The sequence below is a fragment of the Hetaerina americana genome, unplaced genomic scaffold (assembly GCF_022747635.1).
Source record: "Hetaerina americana unplaced genomic scaffold, ioHetAmer1.1.p SCAF_55, whole genome shotgun sequence".
NCBI lineage: Eukaryota > Metazoa > Arthropoda > Insecta > Odonata > Calopterygidae > Hetaerina > Hetaerina americana.
In genome coordinates, this window is record NW_027287150.1 from 2390390 (window position 1) to 2414161 (window position 23772).

General features: G+C 43.7%; 1 protein-coding gene across 1 annotated transcript in view; it reads right to left on the reverse strand.

Annotated features, from left to right (window-relative positions):
- Septin4 (septin 4) overlaps nt 1-18835 on the reverse strand; it is a 41494-nt gene extending 22659 nt beyond the window's left edge. Inside the window, exon 1 of the mRNA XM_071593303.1 lies at nt 18737-18835. Coding sequence (XP_071449404.1) covers nt 18737-18743 — 7 coding nt within the window. The 5' untranslated portion in view covers nt 18744-18835. The remainder of the gene's footprint in view (nt 1-18736) is intronic.
- Nucleotides 18836-23772: the final 4937 nt, after the last annotated feature.

Here is a 23772-nt window from a genome sequence, read left to right on the forward strand (position 1 = left end):
TGGTTTCCCAGGAAGATCTGGTACCCGAAAAATCACATAGCTAGGGTGGAGCTGCAGGTGCCCAGAGTGCCTTGCCCGGGAATCGAACCCGGGCCCCTCCGGTCAGCAGTCCAACGCTCTACCCCCTGGATGACCGCGACCCACATATATATATATATATATATATATATATATATATATATATATATATATATATATATATATGTATGTGTGTGTGTGTGTGTATATATATATTATGATCATTATATATTGTGATCATTTCGACGGAATTCTGCTCCGTCTTCATTGGAAGATAGAGAAGTAAAGTAAACTCTTTACTTCTCTATCTTCCGATGAATACGGAGCAAATTCCGTCGAAATTATCAAGAAATAACGTGTGAGTGATCTTTTTATGTGTGTCTATATTGTTTGTGCTGTCCAATTCATTATATATATATATATATATATATATATATATATATATATATATATATATATATATATATATATATATATATATAATATAATATATATATATATATATATTATTAGGTAATCTACCGTTTAAGATAGGTTTTTGGATGGACACAGCCACTAAATAAATATTTTGTGACTCCTAACAAAACACAAAATCCAGTATCTTACTCTATATCAGGTCCAAGCAAGGTTAAGCAGTAGTTGTACCTAAATGAAAAGGTCGACACCGTTTCCTTATAAAGGAGCAAACTCTTGCTTATATAATACGTGAGTGTTAAGGACGTGATATGCTCGTGCCTAAACGAGTACACCAACCTATTACCTGAAAACGACCTCCTTCGGTCGGTTTTGGTACTACACGATGTAACTGCGACAGTGGTCTATTAAAATGATTTAAGGTATATTATCAAGGAATGCTTCAGGTATTAGGTGTCATTTCCTGGGTACCAGATCTTTCTTGAAAATTGCAGTCGCCATAGAAACTGGAACAGCCCCTCCTACACACTGAACTATCAAAATTACCCCTGGTTCAATTTGGCGATGTAGTTTGCGCACTGGCACCTTGACGGAGTGGAGATGTTCTCAGCGCACGAAATGTCTTTTGGTAACGTCGTCGAAGTCTGGCGAATAATATGGATATAATTTCAAACGTTGTACTAGCTTATTGCGTTAGTTTTTCGGGTGTGGTGAGAACGTCAAGCACCACTCCTTAGGAAAACGATGAAGTCGAGACCGTAAAACTTGTTTACTGTTCTTTTTTATTATGTGGATGCATTCGTAATGGTCTAGCATGTAGTCTGGGGCACGTGTTAAGAGTTTGATGTCGCCAGTCGTTATCCTATGTCCTTCAGGGATCATACGTTGGAAACGGAGGATGTAATATTCCACTTCTCAGTAATATTTGCTCTAAAACACTCGTTAAAGTGCGTTTCGCTAAAAAATGGTGCGATAAAAGTGAATTCGGTAGCTGAGAATGACCCTTAAACATAGACTATGGCATGGGGGTAAAATATGACCTTGGTGTTTCCACACCCCTTTGTTTTGCATGCTACAGCTGTAGCATTCGGGTGGGCATTGAGATGAGGGCATACGGGGGAGGATGCTGTGGGTTCATCCTCATTCCTTAGAGTTTGTGACGTCATGCATTTCTTTGAATCATGAATTGGGATGGTGAGCGGTAAATTCCCTTTGTTCTTTCATGGGGGACGGGAGACTCCCGACGTTCTTGAGGCGATGAAGAACTGAAAAATGGAATGCCCATGGACCCTTTTTAACTCCAAGAGCATCCCAAGAGTAACTTCAAAACACGCGAACCCGATTCTCCTGATGTGTCACATATAAAAACACAATTTCCTCATTGTTTAATCGGTGATACAATGTAAATTTCTGGTTCATTTTGAAATAACCTTGAAATGAAAAGAAAGGAGCCAATTTAATATAAAATATATTTAAAATTTGAAATTACCTCAGAAGGAATTAATGGTCAATTGAATTAAACTAATGACAAGCATAGTTACCTCTTTTTATTCTTGAAATTTAAAACTTAACTTCCGCAAGTTCGTTGAAACCTATTCCCAGTAACTTTAATGTATCAGTTTATTTGCTTTTACTGAATGCTTAAGATCTTGCTCGAGTGTTTCCGAGAGAAGTAGACCGCTCGAAAGAAAATAATTCCTGTGTGAATAACATTTCGAATAGTTTTTCTTGGCACACAATCGGTCCATTCTAGGATTATTTCAACAATTTAATGCATTTAAATAAAGATGCGAAACAGACGCTCAATGAAAAATATTGACAACAAAAAATTATAATATGACATACCTTACTTCATGATATTTGTCAATTTAAAGTTACGAGTGCTATTATGATATCATTTGACCAAGACGTAAAAATCGAATTAATCTCATTGGTTCAAGAATCCATTCTCATCTTGGAAATTCTTCCGCCTCGAAATTGGACTTCCATTTGTCTTCCTCTCCTTCATCATCTCACCTTTTACACAATTCCCCTAACCTACACCCCAAAAGCCTCCAATCTGCACCAAACCCCCTTATTCCAAGGTCAGGTATATGAACCACTAATTTCCATATCAATTCCATATTTAACCTGCATATCTTCCCAATTTCCCGATCATTAATTTCAACACATCAGATTACTGGAATTGCTAGGAAGATACGAGGGTAAGCTGAAAACCAATGCCTGCAATAAAACTGTAGACCACAAACAAAATTACCTTCAGAAGCACTCCTGGTGGCAGGTGGAAGTAACATTCCCCCCTCAACGCGCATTTGCAGGTATGAGATCGTTAAATTCATCGAGTGCATTTTGAGACGCGCAAGTAAGGAGACGTGTTCTAGTGCTATGTAAACGCGAGTCAAACAGCGTGCTGTTGTCGAATTTTTGCCTTCACCTCATCGTCCGAGGTTTGATGATTACTCTTGAGGTGTCTCTTGAGTTATAGGGGTCTCTTGAGATACGCTTTTGAATGATTCGACGGTCATTTTGAATCAAATCTTTGATGAATTTGCGATGTTTAGCGTCTGTGGCTCTGATCGGACGTCCGCTGCGTGTTTCATCAACAATTATGGCTTTTCCAGGCTCGCAACCACGAAATTTTACTACCCATCGAATTACAGTAAACCAATCAACAGCATCGTTGTCACCATGAACAGCCTTTAAACGACGATGAATCTCAGTAGGAGTCACTTTTTCAGCGGTTAAAAATTCTATAATAACACGCTGTTTAACTCGCGTTTACATAGCACTAGAACAAGTCTCCATACTTCTGCTTCTCAAAATACACTGGATGAATAAACGATCTCAAACCTGCGCATGCGTGCTGAGGGGGAATGTTACTTCCACATTACACTAAAAGTGCTTCTAAAGGCCATTTTGTTTGTCGTCTACAAGCATGCGTGCATTAGTTTCCAGCTTACCCTCTTATTTAATTTGAAATTTTGACACTTGTACCATAGTTACCTGCGTGATTGCTGTGCTAATACATCAAGGGTTCTTGCTAGGCTACCGTGCGGAGATAAGCGATAGTAGATCATTTGCTTATGCTGATCATTTGCTTTGCTCCGTCGTATAATGCCCACGAGTGAAAGTAGCTGCCTTCGCTATTCTCTAATTCCCCTACGAGGAAGAAGGAATGCCCTGGTTTCTTTTACCTAAATATATCCTTGGTTTCAGTTTCATTTTTCTAAAAAAGCAATCTCCAAACTTAGCGAGCGCTACGACGGCGAGGCGATGGGAAATCTCGGACGCCCGATGCCGCGGGTCGCACTCCCTCCCTCCCCCGAAGGCCTCCTTCCAAGGCTCGCTGCTTTCTCCACGAAGCGTGCGGCTTTCTCGGCGACAACTGTGAGCGCGGTTCAATGTGCCGTGGGGACTTATCTTGAACGTGACGATGTGATTAATTTTTATCGACTTTTACAAGAACTTATTTGACAGCGAGGAATATTTTCCAGAGCTAACTACTTGGTTGATCTCAGTTGTCAATATTTGTAGTGATCAACTGCCGAGTCAATTTGCGCCATTCAGCGCAGGGAAGGGGAGTGCCCACAAAATGCCCGGAGGTGCTAGAGTTCAGGGAGTCGAAGAAGGGGGTGTACTACCCTGCCCAATAAATACGCGAACTGAGGCCATCAAAAACTTTCTTTTGCAAAATTTAATCTACATCGATTTTGTCCCCTGTTCAAAGTAAGTACTCTCCATTCGTAAGCTATGCACTTATTCCATCTTCTTTCCCAATATTAAAATCACCCCCCGTGGAAGTCCTCGGCAGTAAGGTCTTTTAGTTTTCTCGCCGTTTCTTGCTTTATTGTGTCCACATCTTCCCAGTGATGTCCCCTCATCACATTTTATGCATTTTGGGAATAGGAAAACGTCGCAGGGGGCGAGAGATCTGGCGAATAAGATCAAGGATGGCGACAGAAGTTTTTGCCAGAAACTGGCGAACAATCAATGCTGAAAGTGCAGGTGCATTGTCATGGTGAAGGATCCATCCATCCATCATGTTCGGTTAAAATAGTGTGCACTGTTGGTTTTCTTGAATTCAGTTCATCAGCTATCATTCGGACAGTGTTTCGACAATCGGTAAGGACAAGGGACCGCACACGATCAATGCTGTCGTCAAACCAGGTGGTTGATGGTCTTCCTGGCCTTGCATCATTCGTGGTGTCTTGTCGGCCATCTTTAAAACTCTTAATCCACTTGAAAATGGGTGTTTTGTTCAGAGCATTATCACCGTAAACAGCTGTCCACATTTCAGTAATTTCTAAATAACTTTTACCGCACTTCACCAAAAATCTTGATGTTCAATCGTTGCTCCGTGATTTCCTCCATTTCCATATTCGACAAACAGTAAATCCAAGGACAAGAGAAACTAACATAACTGGTACCATACGCACAGCTCAACGATCCGCCAAGCACAGACGGTTCATTGGGTCTTAGGCAACTAGCGCCGCTAGTGGGAGGGGCTGTAGTCCACCAAAAACCAGCTAGTCCTAACCAGCAAAATATAAAATTTCTATTTAACTATGTCTTCAAATTTCCCCAACACTCTTCTAATAAATCCTAATTGTTTGTTAGCTTGTCCACATATTGTGGATCGCGGTAGTCCAGGGGTAGAGCGTTGGAATACTGACCAGAGAGCCCGGGTTCAATCCCCGGGCAAGTCCCTCTGTGCCACCTCAACTTCACCCAAGCTATGTGATGTTTCGGTCTTCCTGGGAAACCGTAACCGGCACAGGGAAAGAAACTGGCCTGTTGTGTTAATTTACCTTGAAAGTACCCTGGTGTGTGAATTTCACACGCCGTCGGGCTTAGTACTGAGTGAACTCTACCATCACCTACCAAATCAACCTTCAGGTTGATTACTGAGTTTTATGGTCCTCATGTTCCATTAATACGACATGTGTTCCTCGTATGTTTCACTCGGGAGAGGTCTTGAGTGAGGGTAACGCCTAAATATTTAATTGAGTCTACATTTTCTGTTTCGGTGTTCCAGATGCAGTAGGATAGAATCGAAATAGCGTTGCTCTTTTTCCAAAAATTCATCACTACGCATAATATAGTATTGGGGCGCACTGCTTAGGGTGACAAAACCCATTCATCCTGAGGGTCCGACACCCTGTGTTCGCGCTGCTTAACTGTTGATTTGACGCAACAATTTCTGTGTGTGTAAATCATTCGTCTTGACTGAGATTCGAACCCGGATCCCTAGATGTACCTCAATGGGCCGAGTGCTTTAGCTAGTTAAGCTATCGAGGCGTCCTCTTGAACGAAGATAATTTTGGGTGCTTCAAAGGTACAAACTGTTGTGACGAAATATTTCGTCACAACAGTTTGTACCTTTGTTCCTTAAAAGCCCCTAAATTTTCAAATCTGAAAAGGGTACCTCGATAACACTACTGGCTAGAGCACTCGGCCGTGCACCGAGGGATCCGGGTTGGAATCCCGGTCAAGGCGAATTATTTTGAAACAGTTGAATTGAAATACTTACGTATCAGCAGATGGCTTCGATAAAATTTACTGTTGCGGCATCTCCCGCCGTTTCTTGGAATTTGTGTCTTTGCCATTTCAATTGCGACTGCTATAGCGATGTATCCACTTTTTTTCACTCCACTTTTTAGCATTAATTTGCGTAATACGTCGACGGTGCCTTGTGGAACATTGCTTGAAAAGTTCTTCTTTTTTCTATGTCACGAATTCCACCGAACCAGGCCGGAAACAATTATCAACGCGCGTGAAATTAGTGCCGCGTGAGATCTCTGCCGCATCCCCCCCTGAATGTGCACGTGTCCGAATCCGAGAGACAGGGCCGGAATGGCGGCGGCCACTCCTCTGCAGTCTACCGCGAGGGGCGGGGGTGAATCGGGATGTCTCAGACGGGGCAGGAGGAGGGTTGATAGAGGGGAGGGGGGAAACGGCGGGTCCGATCCATGCGAATGCAGCCTCCCTCGGGATTCGCGGAACGAAGGTGGTATTTTCGCCTCGGTATGGAGGGTAAACAATCGAAGGGGACGCGCCGCAAACAGCCGCGGTCTAAGAATGCAAAGCGCTCTCTGAAGTGTTTTGGAGTCTGAGAGCCCAAGACTAGTTGTCAAATGGAACGAAAGATTCAGTGCTCGATTCTGCCTTCCCCACCTCTCCTGTTTTTGTCCTTTATATGTGTTCATATCCCTTTTTCCTATATCTATTTCCAGGTGAATGAATATATATATATATAAATATAAATATATATATACACATATATGCATATATATATGCATATATATATGTATATATATACATATATGCATATATATAATTATATATATATATACATATATATATACATATATATATATATATATATATATATATATATATATATATATATATATATATACTCATATATACAGAAACAGATATAAGGAAAAGGGATAGGAACACATATAAAGGACGAACACAATAGAGGTGGGGAAGGCGGAATCGAACGGATCACAAGAGTAAAAATATTTCCTCAACCGGGACTCGAACACCGGATCTTTCCACTTGCCGGGCGGATGCTCTTAACCACTTGAGCTATCGAGGATAGTCAATTTACCCTGAGATCCGTGGGTCTAATATGTCGCCAAGCGCCCCGATTCTTTCAGCCAAGAGATGGCGTCAGGGGGCTGTTTCACCCACCAAAGGAGAAATAGACAATACACAAGGAAAGGAAAGGACAGTGGGTTAGAATTCATACAACATCATACAGGAAAGGAACAGTGCGTTTCGTGGCACGCATAGCCAGAAGAAAGAGATGAGCCACATTGGCCAAATACACATTCAAACACGAAATCCCGCCAAACGTCGAATAAATACTCATATATACAGAAACAGATATAAGGAAAAGGGATAGGAACACATATAAAGGACGAACACAATAGAGGTGGGGAAGGCGGAATCGAACGGATCACAAGAGTAAAAATATTTCCTCAACCGGGACTCGAACACCGGATCTTTCCACTTGCCGGGCGGATGCTCTTAACCACTTGAGCTATATCTGTTTCTGTATATATGAGTATTTATTCGCCGTTTGGCGGGATTTCGTGTTTGAATGTGTATTTGGCCAATGTGGCTCATCTCTTTCTTCTGGCTATGCGTGCCACGAAACGCACTGTTCCTTTCCTGTATGATGTTGTATGAATTCTAACCCACTGTCCTTTCCTTTCCTTGTGTATTGTCTATTTCTCCTTTGGTGGGTGAAACAGCCCCCTGACGCCATCTCTTGGCTGAAAGAATCGGGGCGCTTGGCGACATATTAGACCCACGGATCTCAGGGTAAATTGACTATCCTCGATAGCTCAAGTGGTTAAGAGCATCCGCCCGGCAAGTGGAAAGATCCGGTGTTCGAGTCCCGGTTGAGGAAATATTTTTACTCTTGTGATCCGTTCGATTCCGCCTTCCCCACCTCTATTGTGTTCGTCCTTTATATGTGTTCCTATCCCTTTTCCTTATATCTGTTTCTGTATATATGAGTATTTATTCGCGGTTTGGCGGGATTTCGTGTTTGAATGTATATATATATATATATATATATATATATATATATATATATATATATATATATATATATATACCCGGTTCTGTTAATGTGATATGGATTTTTGTGTGTATACGCACACACACATACATATGTATATATATATATATATATATATATATATATATATATACATATGTATGTGTGTGTGCGTATACACACAAAAATCCATATCACATTAACAGAACCGGGTGTTAGTGCATTTTCTCTAAAACTACCCTGGGTTGTTATAATTTTCATCCTTCTCGGAGACATGGGTATATCAATTAGATAAATTTTACGCAGGTACTTACGGCATTGCTAAAATTCTATAGTACTCTCGAATACCCTTACCATTGATTACCAATTATTGACGATAAGAATAAACCCCTGAAATGGCGAACTACCATAACCTATCTATTTTACAAGTTTGAAATTTCTTTTGCTTAGTTTAATATCGCAATTTTCCTATCTATACTGGACCCTCCTAGCAAATATTATTTTGAAGCGCGAATAACCCTTTCGCAAGCAATAAGATGACACGATTCGACATGCTACACATTACTGCTATCATCTCAAACTGTGCAGAGCAATTAGCCCCTTTATCAGTTTTTCTTCGCGATTGGTGTAGTTACTACGCTTCGTGAAATGAGCCCCCTGACTCCTTCCCGCTCCATTTGTTCAGAAGACTAACACATTGTCTACGAGTTCCCACTCCCCGTACCCGAATCAGGGGGGGGTGATAGCCCAGAGGGCAGTACCATCATTTACTCGCCGGAAGGTCCGGTTTTGATTCGTGGTGACTTCGACACACCGCCGATGTGGTTTCAAACGAACTTAGTTTGGGGCCAAGAATTTCCCGGGAAACCAAACGGTGTCCACAGGGACGTATGGACTGGCGTTGTTATATGCTAACCGCCGTGGAGCGAGGTGAGCTTACCCCCACCCATCAAACTCAACTTCCGTGTGCTTCCACATTTCTGTGGTTTAGTCGTGCTTACGTCCGCAGTACATACATTCAAGTATAGTATCCGTAATTCCATCATTATTACGGCCACTCGTCTCGGCTGTATCCATTAAAACCATGAACACTGTAATCAACCCGAAGGTCGGTTTGGTAGGTGATGGTAGAGTTCACCCAGTACTAAGCCTGGCGGCGTGTGAAATTCACACATCAGGGTACTTTCAAGGTAAATTCACACAACAGGCCAATTCCTTTCCCTGTGCCGGTTATGGTTTCCCAGGAAGAACTGGCACCCAACCTATGACACAGCTTAAATGATGAAAAATTATTGAACATCCTATGGTCGGTCATATCTCATCAAAAAAAAGTGCCGATAAAAATATCCCTGACTTGAAAGTGATCGTTATTTTATCGATGGATTCAAGGGTGGTCGATTCATCTTTTCATTCATTCGTGAATGGCACCCTGAAAGTCACCGTGAGGGTGTGTGGCGGGAGATGAATAAACACGAGACTAAATTTTGACCCGATTAATATTTTGACCCCAACCGCGGTCGGACAATGTTATTCTGATCCCTTATCGCACTTGGGAAAAAACGACATCTTAAATGTATCTATCTGTTCTACATGCACTTGATCCTTCTAATTTTATTTACATGTTCTCTCCTACCGTAGTACGATGGGTGTAATAGCACATTTTCAACATCATTTTAGAAGGTGACATCCTTCCAATTTATCCAGTACTATAATTTGAATTCCAAGAAACTTCAGGAGATGTCGCAACAGTAACTTTTGACGGAACCATCCGTTAACATGCGTTTCAATGCAACAATTACAGAGTGTAAAAATCATTCGCCTTGACCGGTATTCTAAACCAGATCCTTCGATGTTAGAGGATTCAAATTCAAAGTCAACATTTCAGAGTTTAAGAGGACACCTCGATAGCTTAACTGGTTAAAGCACTCGGCCTGACATCGAGGAATCCGGGTTCGTTTCCTGATCAAGGCGAATGATTTTCACTCTCTGTAATTGTTACACTGTAATTTAACCTCCGTTCCGTGATTGATTGCTTGCTTGCCTTGCAGACTTGTAGAAGTCCAAGCCTTTCTACGGTGGCCTGTGGTCGTTTTAGTTCCAGGATGAGACGGGTACGAATGCAGCGGCAGCTAGGTTCTCGGCCTTACGTAAGAAAGACACGACGGTGATGGGCGCGGCGGCGGCTATGAGGCGTCTCCCCCCCGGTCAAACGCCCCTCCTCCCCCCTCCTCGGCCGACACACCACCCGGCCTCTCCGAAAATCTGAATTCCATTCCCTCGGCATTCTCGCCCGCCCCCTCGGTGACGGAGGGGCGGCCTTGCGTCGGCAAACTCGAGGCGGTGAGCGCAGGCGTTAGGCACGCGTCTGCTCGGTCATCATCATTCCGCGCTGCCGTGCGCGAAACGTCACTGCTTTTTTCTTCTTTTTGTTTCTGAATTTCCTTTTTTTCTCTTCCTCCCCTGGCCACCTCGGCACGGGAGATTGAAGATCCGGTCAGAGAGTCGGGGGTGCGGAACAGGTGATGGATGGGTGAGTGAAGCAGCGGAAGCAGTAGTTGACGGACGCAGGGAAGGGGCAAGGGCGGCCGGGGGCCACGCCCCTCCTGCCTTTTGAATTATTAAGATCTCCTGTCCTGCGAGCGTGTGCTTTTGTCCCCGGGAGAATAACAATCCAACTCCTCTTCCTGCATCCTTCCGGCATCGTCGTGACGTGATCCGCCGGCCTGTGGGTAGTAATTACGAGGGTAGGCTGAAAACTAATTCACACATGCTTGTAGACCACAAACAAAATGACCTTCAGAAGCAATTCTGGTGGAATGTGGAAGTAACATTCCCCCTCAGCACGCATGCGCAGGTTTGAGGTCGTTTATTCATCCAGTCTATTTCGAGAAGCCGAAGTTTGGAGACGTGTTCCAGTGATATATGTCAACGCGAGTTAAACTGCGTGCTGTAATCGAATTTTTAACCGCTTAAAAAGGTGACTCCTACTGAGATTCATCGTCGTTTAAAGGCTGTTTTATGGTGACGATGTTGTTGATAGGTCTACTGTAAATCGATGGGTAGTAAACTTTCGTGGTTGCAAGCCTGGAAAAGCCAGAATTTTTTATGAAACATAGGACGGACGTCCGATCACTGCCACAGACGATAAACATCGCAAATCCGTCGAAGATTTGATTCAAAATGACCGGCGAATCACTCAAAAGCGTACCGTAAACCGCATTGGAATATCTCCGAGGAACGTGTCGGCTTCATTATTGAGCAATTGGGATACCGTCAAATCTGTGCACGATGGGTACCACGCTGTCTCACAGGCGAGATCAAACAAAACCCTCCTTATTCCCCCGATCTTGCGCTTTGCGATTTTTATTTTTTCCCTCAACTCATGAGGCACCTCAAGGGTAATCATTACACCTCGGACGATGACGCGAAGGCAAAAATTCGATAACAGCACGCTGTTTAACACGCGTTGACATAGCACTAGAATACGTCTACATACTTCCGCTTCTCAAAATACACAGGTTGAATTTAACGACCTAATACTTGCGCATGCGTGTTGAGAGGGAATCGTACTTACATATGTCACCATGAGTGCTTCTGAAGGTCATTTTTTTGTGGGCTATAAGCATGTGTGCATTCCTTTTCGGCATATCCTCGTAATTACATGGAGACGCTCTCGTGTCGTTGGTTTTCGCCGAGAGTGCTCCCTCTGAAGCACTCGTCATTCTTTGCGGTGCGAAATCGCGTCTTCGGAGCAATTTGCGGCCATCACGAAAAAAATCGGAAACCGAACTTTCTTGATAGCGAACATTATTAATGCGTTTAATAGCAAATGCGCTCGGAGTCGCCATAAACCTCGAGGCCATATCGACGGGGCGATTCATGAAATTTCGCCAAATGCCTTTTTAGTTTAAGCAAGGTGATATTCGCCAGCTCATTACGTGCACGTGCTCATAATTCAAGCAAAGGTCTTGTGGTTGGCAATTGAGTCCTGCCTACTTGTATGGCATTCAAACCACCTGTAAAAACAAAACTTGATACACTATTGTCTACGCAAAAATAAAAATCTTAAAGTAATAATGTATTTATACAAGTCCACATCGTTACAGAAATTTCTCATCGGTCATCTAGTTTTCTTTAGGGTTAATAAATCACTTTAACGTCGAAATGACCCGCTGAAATTAGTCCGCATGTTGACTCTGATGGGCGAGAGTTGAGAGGTCACCTGCAATGAAGCCCTTGAGGTTGCAAATCGGTATTTAGGGTATTGTAGGGGCAGAGAATTCCCTTCCCTGTGTCACTTGTGGTTTTCCGAAAAGGCCTCATGCTGCACCACCTGGGCATTTAGATGCCTAAAGGCAGCCAGCATCCGTTTAGTCCGAAGGCACTCTCTCTATCCGCTAAGTCACAGATAAATATGGGGTTTATTAATTACAACGAAGGAGTTTCAACGCATGTGACTGCATTGCAGACGGCGGTTATTGTGGTCATTTCATGGAGTCCATTATCTTATCTGTGACTTTGCCCACGCGTGCATTTAATCATAAATAAAGGGTGCACGTTCATTGAAGATTGCATGGGCTGGACCGGACTCGATAAGGGAGGGTCGACTCCGGAATCAAATGATATCCAATCCAATTCATTCTATATCAGCGGCATAATTTGTTTTTTTTTCCGTTCGACTTCCAGGAAAATAAAACAGAATTATCATGTCGTGCTCACATCAGCAAAAAGATTTCAATTTGGGTATCATCGCTATTTAATGAGAGGATAGGTGATGAAATGGATATCCCTCGTCGCCGGCTTCTGACTTTCCGGTGATGCCGCAAGGCAAAAGCGGTGGGCCGGGTGAAAATGTTGGATTGATGATTTAATAATCAATCACGAGAAAATTCTCTCCCACTCCCAAATCGCGTCGAGGAATGATTGCCCAGCGACTGTTCTTTCCGCCCGTCTCGCTACTTTTTCTCGTGGTGCGAATTCCTTCCTTTCTTTCCCTCCCTCTTTTCCACTCTAACAAGTAAATAGCATGCCTGAGATTTATGGGATATCGTTCCGTCGATAGTGCATACAATCGCTCGAGATTTATGGCTCAGAATGGCTTACATAGGCTTCGCAAGCGCATATTTCTTGTGAGAGTCACGTTTTATTTCCTCTTTCTCCGCTCCGTATGACACACACTAACCAGGAACCAACCTGATACCCCCGCGGTCAGTTTTGCTTTGTCTAAAACATTCCTCAGATCGTTTTTCTTGAAGATCGTAACTCAGTTTTATATAGGAAGTCTGCTCATTTGTGAATTATTCCTTCGTCGGGATGGTAACGGGATAGAGTTAACATTTCAGCGATGAATAACGAAGCTAACAATATTAGAAAATCAAGGAATCGATCGAATAAGAAATGATTGACCGAGCTTCTTAACATGGACAAAAAATCATATGTTTCAAAGAAAATTGGAGAAGGCAGGAATTTATTTGATAATTTTTGTACCCGATTAAGAAATGGTTTCCTGCGTGTGCTTGCAGACGAGGTAAATGCGGCGAACATCAACCTTTGGTCGGTTCATCTGTTATGCTCGCAAATCCAAATGTAAACATGCGGAAAAAGTGTGAATTCTAGATTTCCCTCGGCACAAAATAAACTTCAGAGTGCGGAGTTTAGAAAAACTGGAAGCCTTTTTTGTGGGGACTCGGAAGTAGATGGATGGATAGGTAAAAATGCTGCAGTTTGCTCAATTACTCTCACATTACTAATGACAACGACGTGCTTGTAAGTACCGATGAACATTGTTTTGAAAGTTTACGATGAATTTCGTTTATTGTAAATAAAAATTAATTGCAATTATAATTGCGATGGTGCGCAACAATAAAATATTATCATGTAATGGTTCCCGTCGGCCGCCAGCTATATAAGGAGCTTTTGGTTTTACACTGGGTTGCCTTTTTTAACGTGGAGTTGTCAAGACTGGAATTAGTTGCAAAAACTGGTCAAAATCAATGGATGAGCGTGGAAGATTTAACGACATAATTAATGTTGCAGTACAGATCCATGCACTTGACGACACACGTGCTGTCCAAAAAACAAAGAAAATCACCGAGCGATGTTTCAGCATGATATTAGTGTAATGAGGCGGTTAACCAATCAATTTGAAATTCACTTAATTTGAAAATAATAGGAGAGATTGAGATATATATAAATATATATATATATATATATATATATATATATATATATATATATATATATATATATATCAATCTCTCCTATTATTTTTATATATATTTTATATATATATATATAAATCTCTCCTATTATTTTTATATATATTATATATATATATATATATATATATATAAACACAGAAGATTTTCATTTAGAGTTTTTGAACGCTCTCCTCTTCGAGGGAAATCCTGAGAGCGGAAGGGGAGAAAGTAGGGGCAGGGGGGGAAGGCGATTCGATGATGCTGAGTGAGGTTCTTTGCGTCATCGGTCGACCGATCAACCTGAAATTGGTGCATGATTACTATGGCATCAGTCGTTAGGGTCCGTCCAACTGTTGAGCAGAAACGGGCTTGAAAGCGTTAGCATAAATGTAGTTGTAAACTTGCTGAGGTCAGTCTGCGGGTCCGGACTGTCTTGTCACAGGGCAGCGGTAAGATTGGCCACTTTGGTCTCAAAGGAGTTAGAGCACTATACTGGCTCAAGTATTCGAACCCTGATGAAAGTACTACCTCGGGTAAATCCATGTATTCGTCTTCGTAGTTCAAAAAACCGAACAATAAAGACACAATTGAATTTCAAATAGAAAATAAAATTAATCCAGATACTTCACGATTCATACAAACAGAATTTTCGCATGTTTTGGACATTAAACCCTTAGCACTAACTACTTGGCATCGAGGATTAAGCATTTACGGGCGGAAACAGACGCGTCTCACCAACGGATTCCACCGCAGAGAACGTCTGTCTGCAAATAAATCCACGTGCTGATTCATTGCACTGGCAAGACTCAAGCCACCATGCAGAGTTTGAATTGACAAAACCCCCATCTGGGGCTATCGATTGGCAAGCGGAATACTCCCGATTAGGATATACGTATATGCTTCGTTCTTTACAACGCTTTGACGCTGCTGCGTGCGTCGTCTTAGATCGCAACGCTGAGTCATCTGCATTCGAAACCATGGAAAGCTTGCGTCGCGGCGAGATAACGAACCCGTAAAAGCAGCAAGCAACCTCCCGGACTCCACAGCCAGGGGACCTTCAGCGGAAATGCTATCGGGAGATGCATCCAAACGCCATCGATACGCGACCACAAGGACTCCCTCAGGGATTTCTCCCTCCCCCCGACACCGTCTCACAGTACGGAATCCTGCTGCATGATGTCTAAATGGAGATTTACAAATGAAAGTCGATCTATGAACGAACACGTCATGGTCAGCGAACACGACTCCATTTAAAGCTGCACTGTGCATGGAAAAAATATTTCCGGAAGGGTTATTTATTGTCGTCACTGTCAAATCAACAATTATTTTCATTATTTCCCCATTGTACGTACTACGGTACGTGGGATTCGAGAAAATACAATTAAAGAGATAAAGTGTAGAACTGATAGATTTGAGATGTCATTTTCCACACGAACGATAAGAAATCAGAATAACGTTATCCGACCGCTCTAGGGTGGGGAAGGATATTATGTTGCGTCAAAATTAGTCAGGTGTGTGATCACCCACTGCCACTCACCCTAGCGATGGCTTTCAGGGTACCATTTGTGAATGAATGTATGAATTATTACGCTTACGAGAGCAATTGACGATATAGTTTATGTCCGATCTACGAGATTAACCTATTTCATTCCAAGAAGTTATCCGTCTCCATAAAACCCTCACACTGAAAAAACTGCACTCTGCAAAAATTATTGATAGAATTAGCAACATCACGTTTCTCTTATATTTTCTGTAAATTCAGCATTTTCGTTTAGCTGTTTTCAAAATTTAAAGACAATGAAATAAAGTAAGAAGGCGCTCATCTTAGCGGTTGTAATAAAATATCAGTTCCAAGAAACTGCGGGAGATGGCGCAACGGTAACTTTTAACGGAGTCATCCGCTAATATGTATTCCAATGCAACGATTTCAGAGTGTAAACATTAAAAAAAAAAATCTTCAAAATATCAGAGTTTAAAAGAACGCCTCGATAGCTTAACTGGCGAAAGCACTCGGCCGGACATTGAGAGATCCGGATTCGAATCCCGGTCAAGGCGAATATGATTTGTACACTCTGAAATTGTTGCATTCAAATAACAGTTATTCGAAACATGAATGGCATGCGTACACGTGAAAAAAACATAGTTACGTACCTTTCAATTTGGAATAAATTAAAATAGAAATAAATGTATTAATTAATAGAATTAAATAGAAGAAACTGTGCTCGTATGTACCGATTATTTCCAACGAGGAAGGACTCACCGCCGCGCACATCAACGAATTTGCGAGACGGAATTCCCAAAATTTAACAGCGGTCGATGCTCTTGACCGGCGCTGGGTCTAGTTGTATTTTTAGCGATTAATAGTATTTTAGATTCAACCAAAAGTTTTTGTTTTTTCAATACGGCGTCAAACTCGTGTTATTTCACCTGACTCACGTTCAGCTGGATGGTATTTTCTCTCACTCTTCATTTGCCTTATCGCAGCAAATTTTTCCCGCGGAGAATCAATGGAATCAGCCTGTCGTAAAACCGACTTTATCAATTACTCTAGTGCGAGCCATGTGCTAGCGAGCACCCTAGAGCGTACAAATCCGCGTACGCTCCGCAAGAACACGCCCATTTGGGAGTGGAGTGAGGCAATGAAAGTTGCCACGCCGGCTTCGAACTCCTCTTAAGCTTTCACGGTCGTTAAGTTGACGCGGCAAAGCTTTCCTATGGTCATAATAGGCAAACTTAAGCTGGGCATTACTTTCCCTATTACTTATTTTCTAACTGAATGAGGAACAAAATTGTTATCATCTTGCTTTTTGAATCGTTTAATATATTTTCGAATAATATGTATTTTGCGCTTAAGTTAAATTGAAGCGATCGTATGGATTAACTTGATAACCCTAGTGGAGAACAACAAATGAGGTCGATTGATGAAATTATCGTCAGTCACTTTTAAGATTTTACAGATGGAGTGAGAGTTGATTTTCTTTTAAATTTCAATTCCAATCACCGGATTGATCGCTGAAATAAAGGGTTCCGAACTGAAAACAGTATACTATTCCTTCCGATAGCGGACGGTAGGAGTGGATGACGACGAAGACTATTTTGGGGAGTAGCAAAGATTAACGACCGTGCAATTCGTCATCGGGGGCACGCCTATTTGTCTGGGGGAAATGGCAACGTTCGGGATAGGAGATTGGACCCTCGATTATATCGTTTTCGCGAAGTCATAGGGGAGACCAACAACGAAACCTCCCCCCAGCCCTTCTCTGTGGGGGTGGGTGGGGAGGAAGTGGATCGAGAGCGATCGGTAAGGAGAAATCGCGCGCGAGAGCAGATTTCACGGACGCTTTGATTAGCGAAGTCACCGCGTGGGGCGAGGAGGATCTTGTGGGAGAGGGAGACCTTCCAAGTGGCCGTGGTCAACTCCGGCGGTGCGAGTGGCTGCTAAGGCGTAAGGAGAGCGGGAGAAGCGGGTAGGGCGGGCTCACCAGGAACCGGCGAGATTGCAGTCCGCCTGGGGTCCACAATCACGACCGCACGGGGGGGGCCTAGCGGAGGGGAGAGGGGGTGGGAAAGGACCGAAGCGGTATAGCATAGAGAAAGAGGGTGGAGATGACAATGGCCGAGGGACGAGGAGGGAGGACGGCTTAGCCAACCCCTCCCCAACCATCCCTCACCCCCGTAAGTACTCTTGTCCGCACGCACGCATCGTCCCCCTTCCCCCACCCCACCCTGGGTATCCGTGTTGTGCTGCCGCGTTCGGTCGGGGGAGAGAGAGGCGGAAGGCGGCGGCGGCGTCGTCCCCTTCGGCGGAGATGTCACCTCGCCCGCGCGCTTTCCAGGAAAGGGGAAAATTAAAAAAAAATAATAAAAACTCACCTGTCCTTGTTTCGTCGCGATGGCAACGGAGAACTTGAGGTTTGAGGGGTAGCAGGAGAGACAGGGCCCGACCCTGTCGAGGGGCAGCCGGTTGGGACGCGCGTACGGCCTCAGGAGGAGCGGAGAAGTCATCTCCTCCAGTCCGTACCTCGGGCTCACCGAGAGGGATTGGGTGCCGAGGCGGCTGCTCCCAGCCGCCGCCGCGGGCCGCATCCTCCCGCCCAAGACGCTACTACTATCTCCTCGGCGTACACCGCCAACACATGCCCTGCCTCTTCTCACCCTGGGACCGCGACTACTGTTTTTTTGCTCGTCGCTCCGGTAGACCCACGGTTTATATAGCCCTACCACCGGGACGCCGTCTCGCTCGGGGTCCTCCGCTGCAGACCGTCCCCTTCCCCACCCCACCCCCGCGGGCACGGAAATAAGAAAAGGAGCCCTTTATTCCACGGGCCATTTCCCGTCCTCGTAGGATGCGGAGCCCCTCCCAAACAACGGAACCGCTTCCCCGTATCATTCAACCCCGCCATCCAACCCCCCTGCCGAAGTGTGCGGAATTATTACGTGCCATTCTGTTTTTTTCTTTTTTTTTAATTTTACCTCCCTATCACTCCCTCGAATGGTGGAGTCGTCGACATTTAACAAATCCCCTCACCTGACATTTTCGTCCTCCTGTGGGAATAAGGTCCTCCTCCTCCCGAGCGTGTCCTCCTCTTCTCTCTCTTCCCTCCGCCTTCAGCCGATCCGAGTCGGGTTTTCCGGGCGCCCAAGCGACGCCTCCTGGCCACAAGCACACGCACACATAAACACACACGCCCGCGAACAACACACAGAACAACACAATACTTTCTCGGGGCAAGCCAGCACGCTCTCTCTACTCTTTTGCCAGAGAGTGGACGCCCCAGTAGCTGCGCCCGCGCGCAGACCCCCTCACCCACCCCCACACACCGCCCCTCTCGCCCCCGCCCCCTCGGAAATTCCCCTCCGGCCCCTACAAACCCACCCCCACCCTTCCTCCCCTTCCCACCCGCCTCGCTCAGCTCGCTCCCGCGCGCCAACACCCGGAGCTCGAGGCACGGAGAGGGGAGGGATGGGAGGGGAAACCTATTCCCTCCCCTCTTCCCCACACCATTCTTCCCCCATCCCCCCCCCCCCCCGGTGTCGGTTCGATCGATCCAAGTCCGGACGGCTTTACGTTCCCCGCCGCCCGCGGCGCCACAATCCCCTCAGCGCTCTCGAACACGTTTTAAAGCGAACCGAACGCCCCGACAAGCCGAAATGATGGATTCCTCCTCTCCGATTTCGCGTCATTCGGTTTGCATCCCTCGCGTCGAGAAAATATTCTCCCACGGGGATGAACCCCTCGACATCCTCTCCTGCGCCCTGTGCGGTTTTTATTTTATTCACCCGTCCCTTCCTATAATTGGTGCTCGAACGGCGCGCGGCCGAGTGAGGGGATGCGGTGGGGTTTGAGGCGCTGAATGAAATCTCCGTCGATCTTCTGCGTGGGCGAGGCACCCTAAGTATCGATTCGCGCCAAAACCCGCTCGCATGACCATCGCGTACTTTGCCGGTCTCGTATTGACATTTCGGACCGGAGATACGTACTTTGACTTATGTCTCTAGGCAGAGCGTCAATTTGAACGTCTTGAAATGTTCCACCATTGTCGTGCACCATCGCTTGCCCTTCCAAGCACAAAATAAAGGAAGTCAGAGTGTAGGGGAGTTTTCTTTTATTTTACCATGCCCGTCCCGAAGTCACGCCAAAACGGAAGGAAGGAGGGGGTGGTTTCGATCAGCTGACGATGGGCGCGGACTACTCCTTGGTTTAGCAGTATTGCAAAATTTGCGGGAGAACTTGCGTTCAAAATGTTTGTAGTACGGATTCTTCCTCCGTGAAAATGAACGCTTTGTGGCGGAAGCACTAATGGGATTACTAATATTCTGTTTTTAGTTGAAGGATGATTGATTCGTTCTTCGCTAGCTGATGGACATTGGATATATATGTATATATATATATATATATATATATATATATATATATATATATATATATATATATATATATATATAACATTTTGACGGCACAATAGAGCACAAAATAAAATAGATAACACGTAAAAGGACACATTGAGCTTTAGGCCTCCTCTTAGGCCTTCTTCAGGTCCACAAAATATATATATATATATATATATATATATATATATATATATATATATATATATATATATATATATATATATATATATAGTATATGTGTATGATGGCTGACGTAATAAAGCGGGATGAGCCATCGGTTTCGATCCGTGCCAAGAAGGTTTATCCATTTGAAAACAGTTTTTAATTAACAATCGATGCCAAACGGAGTCCGATGAGGATTTGGGAACGAGATGCCGGCCCCGGTGGCGGCGGGGTAACGTCCTCGTCTGCCATTCCAAGGGTCGCGGGTTCGATTCCCGCCTGGGTGAGTTTCGCTCCATCTAGGGCTTGGGTGTTTGTAAATGTGACCATTGTTATCGTTGTTAATAGTTCTGCTGTTTTTGGACTTATACTGAATACATAAATAAATAAATAGATGAGAATTAATTGCTCTTGGCAGACCCTCCAATCGAGTGGCTATTTCCAAATGAAAACGATGCACGATTTTTCCGATTTCACTTAACGGAAATTTAGTTATTTTGGCAGTTTTTACCTTATCGGTATGATGCTTCGGTGGAGCATAAAATGATTTATGTGGGGAATATACTCACGAGATTTTTTCCTCGCTCACTTTATTTCGAAGCATGTTTCGGTGCTGTGTTGCGGACACTATGTCGTATTCACTCTTGTTTTCCACACAGGTTTTGAAATTAATTCGCTGTATGTGAAGTAATAATTTTAAATTATGATCAAGGAGGTGATAATATAATGTAATAAATGCAATTCTGATGAACGTCCAATACCAAAAGGAAGTCATAATGCCCCGAGGCATGTGCTAAGATTGATTTCCATTCACGCCATTTACATGCTCGCGGGATAAGGGTGATAATGCCATGGTGATCCATTCACCGCATCTAATTGGCGCTGGCAAGCGGGATTAGGAAGTTGCCCACTCCACTTGCAACAGTCGAGAGATAGCGAGCGCCCTATCGCAGCATTAACGATTTGGGGTTCAAAATGGTAGAGTTGCTAAATGTCGCTGGCGGGATTACGATTGAAAATCAATTATGTAGATAATTAAATACGTATGAACCATGCGTACCAATTACATATTTAGATCTTATTTGCTTCACTGAGTATTTAGAAACAAGTAGTTGGCATCAATTGCTGAAATCGATTTTCTAGATTCTTCCAAAAGTGACCATAATAAGTTGTTGGCCTATTATTTCCACAAAGATTGCTTTTTTTCAGCTCCCTATTCTACAAAGCGATAGAGCTCCACAAATGGGTGGAAGTCGTGTAGTCTTGGAAAATAGTTTTCCCGGAAAAATAAAGCGTAGGATTTAAATGCACGAGACTAAATATTTCGGCGGCCGAAAATTTTCGAATTTCAGTCCTGAAAGGATTTAATTTCAACTTCTTTTGTGCTCATAAGATAGAAGGTTTAAATATGTGAAAATCGACATATATATGGTGGAGAGTGCTTAGTTTTCCCAGCCAAAGCCAACTTTTTTTCTTCCTCTTGTTTTGCCAAACCTCGGGTAACACTCGGGAAAATGTTATGATATATGGTGACAATCAAGTTGATCCCGGGGAGACGTGCTTGGAAAAAAATATACATATATGTCTGTGTGTGTCTACGCATGCACACACATAAATATGTATTCAGGGTGCGGCATCATAACTTCCTTTTACGAAAGCATTTTGCGTTTCAAAATGTAAATATAAACATGCATATATATATATATATATATATATATATATATATATATATATATATATATATATATATATATATGTATACACACACACACGGGGTCGCGGTAGTCCAGTGGGTAGAGCGTTGCACTGCTGACCGGAGGGTCCCGGGTTCGATTCCCGGGCAAGGCACTCTGGGCACCTACAGCTCCACCCAAGCTAAACTCATTTATCGGGTACCAGGTCTTCCTGGGAAACCATAACCGGCACAGGGTAAGGAACTGGCCCCCCTACCCTGATGTGTGAATTTCACACGCCGAATGGGCTTAGTGCTGGGTAAACTCTACCATCACCTACAAAACACCCCTTCGGGTTGATTACTGTGTTTATGGTTTTTTTATATATATGATATATATGTAGCATCGAAATCCAATCAAACAGTTTCAGCTCTGCATTGTAATGAAAACGCATCATCAGGAGCGAGTAATCAGAAAACAACAAAGCACCCGCGAAAAGGTCCGCGTCACCTTTGGGTTTGTGGATATTCCATCGCCATTTTAAGTGGCGGCCTTCTAAATGCGACTGCACTCCTTCCTCACCACCATTTTAACCCCATCGCTAGGCTCGTAGCCAGGGTGCGGTCCCGCGGGTACGGGATCCCACCGGAACCCCCTTGATTTAAAACATAGGCTGAGTGCCAACGCGACGCATCCACTTTTTGCGGAAAACACAAGTCCTGATTGATACGATTTTTTCGTAAAATTCTTTTTGTTCAGAGTGTTGCTATCTCCACCCGTCCAGAGGCGATGTATTTATGTTGAAGACGCTCCAATGTTTTTTACGTAAATGTTACCCAGTTTTTTTAGAATGTGCCGATTCTCGAGTCAATAAGCTAACTTTTATTTTTTTTTAACTTGAATGTATTGTAATCATTCTTAGAATTAATGAATTGGTATTCCCGCCGACTCCTGTTTGCCGGCATGTCAACTTTCCAGCGTGATTAAGACTGAGATAATGTTTAATACTTTTGTGTCGATGTGATGTATAAAGTACGCTTTGATTAAATTTACGAACCTATTCTTTTTTTACTGCTCAGATCGGGAAATGCACCAAATTAGGAATATCGTACCAATTCCTGCCAGTGGAGCCAAATTTCATATAAAATTAAAGTTGAATAAACACGTTTCAACGACAGGCAGTAATTGGCGAGTCGAAAAGTGGCTTAGGCAGCACAATGGGGCAGTGTGACTTACGTAGAGTTGCATGCATCGACTGATACGACATAAAGGCGGACAGCAGTTCGATGGCAAATGGGAGTGTGGGAGTTTCCAAATTCTGATCGTACGTATCAATACCTCGAGGTCCGATCCCTGCCATAGACGACAAACTTCGAAAACTCGTCGAAGATTTGATTCAAAATGACCAAAGGCGAACCACTCAAAAGCGTATCACAAACCATATTGGATTATCCGAGGAACGTGTCGGCTTCATTATTGGACAATTGGGATACCGTAAAATCTGTGCACGATGGGCACCACGTCGTCTCACAGACGAGAAAAAACAAAACCCTCCTTATTCCCCCGATCTTGCGCATTGCGAAATTATTTTTTTCCTCAATTGAAGAGACACCTCAAGGGTAATCATTACACCTCGGACGATGAGATTCAGGCAAAAATTCGATAACAGCACGCTCGCGTTGACATAGCACTAGAACACGTCTCCATACTTCCGTTTCTCAAAATACAATGAATGAATTTAACGACCTCATACCTGCGCATGCGTGTTGAGGGGGAATGTTACTTCCACGTGCCGCCAGGAGTGCTTCTGAAGGTAATTTTTTGTGGTCTACAAGCT